Source organism: Photinus pyralis, unplaced genomic scaffold (assembly GCF_008802855.1).
Source record: "Photinus pyralis isolate 1611_PpyrPB1 unplaced genomic scaffold, Ppyr1.3 Ppyr1.4_LG5, whole genome shotgun sequence".
Classification (NCBI taxonomy): domain Eukaryota; kingdom Metazoa; phylum Arthropoda; class Insecta; order Coleoptera; family Lampyridae; genus Photinus; species Photinus pyralis.
This window is the reverse complement of record NW_022170596.1, coordinates 11,713,382-11,722,469: the sequence shown is the minus strand read 5'-3', so window position 1 is coordinate 11,722,469 and position 9,088 is coordinate 11,713,382. Positions and strand designations below refer to the sequence as shown.

General features: G+C 36.3%; 1 protein-coding gene across 4 annotated transcripts; it reads right to left on the bottom strand.

Annotated features, from left to right (window-relative positions):
- Positions 1–322: 322 nt before the first annotated feature.
- Positions 323–8,650, bottom strand: LOC116171521 (LIM/homeobox protein Lhx3). 4 transcript variants are annotated; one of them, XM_031488399.1, is made up of 7 exons: positions 8,415–8,650; positions 1,932–2,106; positions 1,564–1,769; positions 1,323–1,506; positions 1,106–1,275; positions 859–1,053; positions 323–812 (listed from the first exon to the last, which is right to left on the bottom strand). In XM_031488399.1, exons 1-7 carry the CDS (start codon positions 8,509–8,511, stop codon positions 661–663), a joined length of 1,179 nt encoding a protein of 392 aa, XP_031344259.1. In that variant the 5' UTR covers positions 8,512–8,650; the 3' UTR covers positions 323–660. The 4 variants fall into 4 exon arrangements, with proteins under 4 accessions (XP_031344259.1, XP_031344258.1, XP_031344261.1 ...); XM_031488398.1 differs by having other exon boundaries at positions 1,558–1,769; positions 8,415–8,646; XM_031488401.1 differs by having other exon boundaries at positions 1,106–1,257; positions 1,558–1,760; positions 8,415–8,646.
- Positions 8,651–9,088: the final 438 nt, after the last annotated feature.

Genomic DNA, 9,088 nt, shown 5'->3' with positions numbered 1-9,088 from the left:
GGAAAGTAATGCGCAGCCTAAACGAAGCAGAAGGAAGATCCAAGTGCTTGTGTTGTTGCGCATCCGAAAAGTAGAATGTGTCGGAGACTGTAACAAACAGAAAGAAACAAAGTTCGCCCGTGATGCTGTTTTACGTTTTTATCTTCATCTATATGTTACCTAGTATTTTCTCTCATCACAAGAATTTATTGACATCTTTGCCCCTCTTATTTAAATATTGTATACATAAATGAACCTGCCGTCAAAAGTACAATTTACTGTAACAAATCCAAAGTTCGAAGAAATATGAGAATAAACTAAGAATCATAAAAATAAACGGCAACGGACACAGAAAATTTTTTTTATATATAAATTGACATATAAATCTAAATTATTTAAATAATACACATAATTACGACTAGATTTGTATTGTAAACGGACACAAAAAGTTAAATCCATTTGACTAGAACTATACAGCAAGTTTTTTGTTTAAAAGAATACAATTAATCTCAAGACGACATTTCTTAAAGAATATTTGTACAATTTCATGTCTCAAAATTAACTGTCACGAGTTGTGCGACACTGCATTTACACGCATGCAATGGAACATTAATAAAAATGTTAATCTCTTTATATTAATATGAAATAAATGGTGAGTACTATAGAACTCCGTTTGCAGGGTCAGTAGTGTGCGCTGGACGGTTCCCCTAACCACGAGTCGGGACTGGGCGGGAAGTCTGGATAGCCCCTCGGACTGCTGTCGTTGCTGATGTCGGTGTCGGCGCCGGGAGGAAGACCGTGCGGTAAGCTCATACCGGGAGGTGGCCCTTGAGCTGCAACGTTACGATAACGCTCGAATTGGATGATTTTGGAACTTACTTATTGAGGTATACACAGAAAGTTGGTCGGAGTAGGGATATGGGTCTAGTCCTTGTGGAGGTGTGTGTCCAGGTAGATATGAAGGTGATCCGGAACCGCGCAGGAAGGAGTGTGAACGCCCGACGCCGTGCGGAGACGAACCATCTTGATCCATGCTCATATTGACTACGGTACCGTAACTATCGTCACTTAAGTCTGTAACAAGCAAATTGGTCAAATGAAAATCTACCAGGTGGAAGTTTATTACCGTGGTGATTGTAGCTGTCCAAGTCCACCTTCATTTCGTCCTTGTCCAGCAGCTTGTCGTGCCGAGGTGAAGATCCGCCCTTCATCGATCTGAAGTACTGACTCCATCGCGTCCGTCCAGCGTCCTTCTTCAGCCTTTTTTCTTTCGCCCTCCTTTTAGCAGCAGTACGACTAATGTTAAACATTTTTTAAAGCATTCTAATCTATTTTATATATACCTATTTTGAAACCACACTTGGACTACCCTCATATCTAAACCGGTGTCTTGACTAAGCTGTTCTCGCACGTGCCTGGCGGGTTTTGGGCTGTTGTTGTACGCCGTTTTCAACGTTTCTAACTGTTTGGCGGTTATTGTCGTTCGTGGTCTTTTATTAGGCTGATCTCCGTCCAAGCACTCCGCAGCTGTTTGCAGAAAAAGACTCAAACTCGCTTCTAGGCGTCTTTCTCAGTTACCTTTACTTTTAGCCGCTTCGTAGTCTGGTTTGCAAACTAGTTTTCGGTCCTCCATCAGGTAAAATTCGTCACCGGTATTCAGCTGCCTCGCGCACATGATACAGGCAAAGCACTGGAGATGGTAAACGTTGTCTTGTGCTCTTCTCACTACTTGCGTTGGTGGAATTCCCAGGTCGCATCCTGCACACTTCGTGCCGAATCGTCTGCACCCACAGCGCCACATAGACAGTCGTCATTGTTACATCTTCACTACATTACACTTCGACAATTTTATGAAAAATGGCACAGACAGAATGGTCTGTTTTCATAATTCCATCGAAATGTTTAATATTGTCTACGTTCAGCATGCAAGCAATACAATATTGCATACTTACTTGAAGAAATCTTCCTTGCAGAAAAGCTGACCGTTCCTTGCAAAACATTTGTCGGTTAGTTGTATTCTACAGTCCGTGCATTGTAAACATTTGGCGTGCCACGTTCGGTCCGCCACTTTCAGTATAAACCGGTCTAAGATCATTTCGTGACAACCTCCGCACTTTGGTATAGTGGCTGAAACAAAAAGGATCCTAAATTTAGAATACAGGTAGAAAACAAATCGAGCTTAGGTTCTGGCGTAAGTGGATAAAATTTTAGGCAACATTGCTAAGTTTGTCAGTACAGAATACCACTTTTAGCAAATATTGCTTGTCTAGCAATTACCTTCACTATTAGCAAGTTGCTAAGATTATTTTAAGTTACAAAATTGGACTGATTGACATCACTCCTTATTTTAAATGGACGCAATATTGCATTTTTAGGTCTAAACGCCAAACGGTGTAGTTCAGGAATGGATGGGTTCCGCTCCTGCTCTTCCACCCAACCGAATCGCCTGCTTGCGAGGTATTTTGTAAAAAACAGGCTATGTAGCCTCTCTTTCTTTCAGGGATGTTATGTTTGTTTCATGTGCTTCAGAATCAATTTTTGTCATTGTCAATAAATCAATTGTGTGTTTATTCCAACCCATTGTGCGACCCAGATAGAGTACGCACGTCGTAAATTTTTTCCTATTCGTGCCCAAGGTTTATTCCCGTTGTTAATCAAATCAAATTACAAATTTGTCCTTTAGAATTTTTGAGTCTTTCAAATTATATAATTCCAGGTCAATACTAGGATTCTTCTTGAGAACGAGAACCGGTTGTGCTTTGGGATATTCATGATTTTAGTAATGGAGATACCTAGGCAGAGTTGTTTTGTGGGGGGCGTAGTGACCGTATGCCTTTGCACGCAGTATTATTTATTTGAAGCCCAACGTGGTGCCATAGCAATATGTATAATTAACATAAATAATCCAAATTCCACTATTTCTAACATGATAATAGTTCATATTTTTTCTGTCCTGAGCATTGGTAACTCCTTCCATTTCAGATGGTACCAGGTTGCACATTTAGTTTTCGTTTTCAGTGCAATCGTACACAGGGTGTCTCCATTTCAATCTATTCATAATGCATTATTCGAAAACTAACAATATAATTCTCGGACACGTTGGCGATTGGGCTAAAAAAGTATTGTTTGATTATGTGTTGAAGAACACCTGTAACATTTGTAGCGATTGGATAGATGGCTCCACCTAGTGATGGAATTCAATCACGCAATTTTCCGCACAGAACCGACAGCGCCTTGTTTTTTGGTTGTCTATTTGCATGTAGCGTAAGGTAGAACGCATGGAGTTCTAATTGCCATCTTCCGAACATTAGAGTATTGATATCTGGCGATTGAATTTTTAATTTGGGAATTCCGAAGTAATTAGTTTGGACGGGATTCAACCAGCTTAGTCTTTTTATCTAAGAGGGAGGTAAATTGTATGTCATCAAAGAAAGGGGGTCACTTTTGATTTCTTTCAGGGTTCAAGTTCCAGACACGTTTTACGTTACATACCGATTCCTCTTCGAAGTTTTGTAATTCACCGTTGCCTGCGGGTGCCAACGCCCTTAGCTTATATTTCCATCTGCTGGTAGCAAGCGGTCAATTTGCTGTGGTACGCGTATCAGAAATAGATTACTGGGTCACGACGAAGATATTAACAGCGAGGTTCGCCCCTCATATTATACTTCTGCGTATTATAAAGGGAAGTGAAATTTGAGAGTGGCGACAAAAGACTACATTCGTTTCTACAAACCTCTACCACGTCCTAAATACCAATCTACCTAGCAAGACATGTAATAATAACCAAAGACAAACTTAGAGGTGAGTTTTAGTAAGAGAATTTTTGCATGGCGCACTTTTAAGTAGTATTATATAATCCGGGGGTGAGTATATCCATCAGAGGTGAGCATCAAAGGCACATGTTCAGATCACAAATGTTCTGAAAAGTAGAAATCTATCGTATCGGATCTTAGTCGTGCCATAAATACAAGCCACAAAAAAGATTGAAATGTTTATATTAACATTAATTTATTTTCGGAAAATAAAGATTGGAAGTTAGCACTAAAGCCGAGACTTATTAAGCCATATTAATTGTATGTTACTAAGCACAGTTCGTGAGAGAATACTAGCTATCAATCAATCAACGAAAACTTTCGACCCCAGTTAATTTCATTAGATAGATGCACTTTACGTAGCATTTTGGTGGTGCCCATTATGTATATAATTTAGTATACAGGGTGGCAATTTGAAAACTTACAATGACATAGTTGACGACGCACTCCCTCCAACCCCCTGCGCCCCAACCACCCCAACTTTTAAATCTTAAATAGTGACCCCCATGTGTGATACGTCGTTGGAAAGCTCATATTAGTTTATTTTTTGATTTGATTACTAACCTAAATGTAATGCTATTTGGTATGGTTGGTAAGCATTTTTTCAGAACTTTCCAACGACGTATCACACATTGGGGGTTACTATTTAAGATTTAAAAGTTTAGGTGGCTGGGGCGCAGGGGTTGAAGGGAGTGCGTCGCCAACTATGCCATTGGGATTCCCCCTCCGCATTACCGAAACGGATTTTGATTTTTTAAAATTTCTCGTCCATTTACTAAGACATGGGGGGGTGGTAAGTTTTCAAATTGCCACCCTGCATATCTCGGTAAATAACGTCTGTCTAAAAAAATGTCTATATAAAAGCTACGTAATATTTTATTTCCCATAATATATTAATAATAATAATATTTAATTACTCAACAGAACAAAAATTATTCCAATTATAGGACAATGTTGTGTAATACTAGAGACGGCACATCAAAATAACATAAATTAAGCTACCAATAATATATAGAGAAATTGATTCAAAACCCATTAGAAATCAACAATCATTTATATCAACAATCAATAAAATTATAATATGGCAGCATTCAGTTGTTTTATTTCGGAACACAAATGAGTAACGAAAAACAATTGAATTTTTTTAAATGGCAGTACACCATTTTATTAGGCTCATTTGTTAGAGATTTTTTTTCTCTTTTCGATAATGTAACATGTTGTACCCTAATACAAGACAATTTTTCAACAAAATTCTAGATCAAGATATCCGACATCAAAATACAACAAATGAACGTGCACGTTTCTTATTAAAAACCTGGAAGACAAAATAAAATTAGAAATAAAATAGTTTTTATCGTAATTATTAACTGCAAGGTAGTGAACACCTATCACGGAAAGCTTGAAATTAATGTCTGAGTATTCTGGGAGAAATTGCTGCCGCAATTATTGCTAGGTTCGTGTTGTCTTCAAGAAACGTAAAGTTCATTTGTTTTATTTTGATATATGATATCTAGATTAATGTTATTGATGTAATTATAATAATTTTTTTTTCAAAAATATAAGGGTAGGTACTCGTCGAAAAGAGAAAAAAATCTCTATCAAATTAGCGTAATGAAACGGTACATTGCTGTTTAAAAAAATTCAATTGTTTTCCGTTGCTCATTTGTTTTCTGACATAAGAACAACTGAATGCTGCCTTATTAAGGGAAATAAAATGTGAAACAACTTTCATATAAAAATTTTTGTATACAGTCGATATTTACCGAGACCTAGATTTACATATACTATATTCCATACATAATGGACACCCTGTATATTAGAATTATCTACTTGTTATTCATTGACCAATTTCAAAAAGTCATAGAATGGAAGGTTTCAAGCTTTCGGTCAGGACTAAAATTATACAAAGCGTCCAGATCGAGTGGATGACTTTGGGTGATCTTGAAGATCATCAGGTTAAATGGACACAAATATAAAACTAAAAAGAAACTCAAAGAAAAAATATATTGTTGCGTAAATTACGTCATACGAAGGTTTTATTTGCTTTCAGCGCCTAGAGTCATGTTGGGTCACCCGGTATGTGTTTAATTTTATTTACATTTGAGGTTAAATGTTGGTAGCTAATTTCGATCATGTTATTCGAATATGATTTGCAGTAGAATTACTAGCTGCCCAATTTTTGTTTAAATAATTTGTTTGATTTGATTTTAATTGAATGCGATTTGCGTGAAATGTTCTGTTAAAGTTATCTCATGTTATAGTCAGTCATTACGATAAGAATGTTATCGCTGAATAAAGCTAATTATGTTAGATATGCAGCTGTTGATCATGTATACACAGATGTAGTGATCTGACGACGCAGTAATTTTGGTAACTTGTGGAGGAGGTTGTTCGGAAAGTTGAAAAGAAAAGGAAACTGTTTTAAATAGAAGACACGGACATTAATCGTGGCTTTTTTGGTAGTGGCTTTTGGTCTTTGTGTTGTGATAGGCAATTTGCCGTATTTGCCAGTACTATTGCAAGAGAGAAGAAATTTAGTTGATTGCTCCAAGAAATATTTATTACACTGTTTAAAGTGAATGTTTAAGTCGAATTAAAAAAGTAAAGTTTACCAATAAGTTGTGTATATCGAGCAGTTAACGCGTAGCCTTTCTCCAAGGTCTTCAAGTGTCAGTTGAAGGTAGTTTTTTCCACTATCAACCAATTTTATATCTGTAATTACAACGAACCCAGAGACGTCTAAATACAAAGTGCAATAAAAGAAGTGAGGTTCCGAAGTATCATAATTTTGTGTTTGTCTTTGTACGTCATTTAATGAAAATCTCAGTTACGACCGGATATTGTAGGTTATGAATACTAAGATAATTAAGATTTCTTTAATTGTTTCCATCGATCGCTTGTGGCGTGGTATTTGTACATGACCCTGAGCGCCTATTTTTATTTCAACATTATTGATTGATTTTGTGTAGCAAATTTGTTTCATCTGTAAATATTATGTTTAATCCAGTTCAAATGAAGACCTAGATTAGAATGTTCATGTTAAATTTTTCTATTGGTGCCCAGGGTTTCAGGTGTTTAAATAACCATTTTAAATTCGTTTTTTTTTACTTTCGAAGGCGTTTAAGGTTTAGAAACCGTTTTCCATTGCACATATCCAGCATTATAAATTTGCAGAAAGCTTCGTATCGATAATAATTTACGAATCACCAAAGAATAATTTTGTGCTCATTTTGTCCTATTTTTATCATATCAGACAAATTCAAATTCAAATTGTGCAGTGTTTAATCGACGGCAGGCAAACGGAAACTCTGTGAAATTGTAATTAATTTTTTTACGATTGAATTAGTACCTAATTCGCTGTATTGTCATCGGTTTCATTGGTTCGTAGAGCAAAAGGCATCTTCGGTATCTAACAATAAATACCTATGTTCTTACAGTTGGTACTTGAGACTGTTTAGAATTTGACATTGGTTAATATCATATGGCAAAGAAAGAAAATAATGGAATTCAAAGTATATGGAAATCCGAAGAGCAGAAATCTCCGACGGCATGAGAGTTTTTGAGCAGATTTTTGAGTACAGGTAGAAATTTAAATTAGTGTTCTTGAGGCGACACGCCGCCCGCTTGATACCTGCATAAGTAATGCTCAAATATTTGCTTCGCTAATTATTCTAGAAGCAAATTTCTTATATAGAGGATGAACATTTTTACCAGCAGAGTGCGAATTACTTTAAAATCTGATTTAAAGGTGACTTTTTAAAAAGCGGAAGACCTTCCAGGTTTGTTTTGCACTTGGATACACTCAACATGAGGTGAAATTATTGCGGAATCCCCCCGTCGCCCCTCATTAACAAAAACCTAGCTGCGCTACTGAATAGTATATATCTTAATATTAATTATAATCAATTCATATCTTCCTACGAAAAATGTACCTACCCAACGCCACAAAATTTAGACAAACGATTCAGTGTAATCTTGAAGCTGGAGCTCCATTTGAAAAATATGAATCTCAAAAACGATAACAGCACAACAATTTAATGAGTATTCAAAAAATGAGCACAAAAGTGATACGTGAAAGGATTTCTTGTTTCACTTGAGGGTGAAGATGGAGACCGATTCTAAAATGTGCACAATATGTGTAAACAGGGCTAAATCAGCAGAAAATTAACAGAAAAAAATTACCAATTTTACAAAAGAGTATAAGCGCGATACTATCATTCTTATTTAAATAATTCGAAAACGGCGAGAAGACATAATTTATATAAGATACGAAAAAAAACAGTAAATGAGACCAAAATTATAGTAAAATCAAAAATTGACTATTGCGACGTTATGAACTTCTTCGTCGGCATCTTCTAATCGCGGTCCTGGTTTTCGGAACGTTCTGAATTACATTATAAAAAAAAACACTCTCCAATTTGATTTAATTTCACCGTCAGTAATATTTTCTTTAATTAATTAATCTGACTTATTAGAAAACTGTCTTAAATACTGAAATTTGGATTATACCAAATCCATCCTACCCATTTATCTTACAGTCGCATAACGAATTATAATTTTGAATGCGAAAAAAATTACACAAAATTTAAAATGTTAAACTACCAAAAAAAATTAAAAACATACACAGGAGCACCGCTGGCAGGTCGTCTAGAGGTATCGGTGGCACACGAAACATATCAATGCATAGACCATTAGGTTCTTCTTTACACTGACTTATCATGATTATCACAGACAGAATTTACAACAGTTTTACATGCAATTTAACTACTCGACGTTCATAGAAAAACTGCGAACACAAATTGCAAAATGCGCCGTCGCAACGCATCTATGTACATATCGACCGGAAGATCCCTCCAACGCCTACAACTCGATGACACGGACTAGATTTGTATTCATGTCCCCAAATAACAGAACTTTATTAAACGACGCACCCTTACTTTTGAGGGGATGTATCTGGTTGGTAGAGACTTGTATTGCGTCGCGACGCCACACCCGAATGACGCCCCAAGCTTATATTATACTTACACAGCTTTTCTGTTGTGTTTTTCGTATACTTACTTATTGCCGAAGATAAAAAGAGGTCTATTTTCGGATTCGAATTTATGACGAGATCAATTTCGTTCTATACAAATTGTCATTGTTAATTTCCAAGTCATCAACATTTATTTGTTTACAAATAAAGCTTATCGGTAAAATTGGTTTCTAAAGAAGCTTGATCGAAATTGACCATGTTAAAAGAGATTTTAAAGTTTTCGGTTCAACCCCGCGGTGAGAGCAAGATTAATTAAAACATCATT

Coding starts and splice junctions, on each gene's coding strand:
- LOC116171521 (XM_031488398.1), bottom strand. CDS start 8,511: ATGATAAGTCAGTGTAAAGAAGAACCTAATGGTCTATGCATTGATATG. Junction 2,107..8,414: donor CCTGCCAGCGGTGCTCCTGT/GTATGTTTTTAA, acceptor TTTTTGTTTCAG/CCACTATACCAAAGTGCGGA. Junction 1,276..1,322: donor CAAGTGTGGTTTCAAAATAG/GTATATATAAAA, acceptor GTTTAACATTAG/TCGTACTGCTGCTAAAAGGA.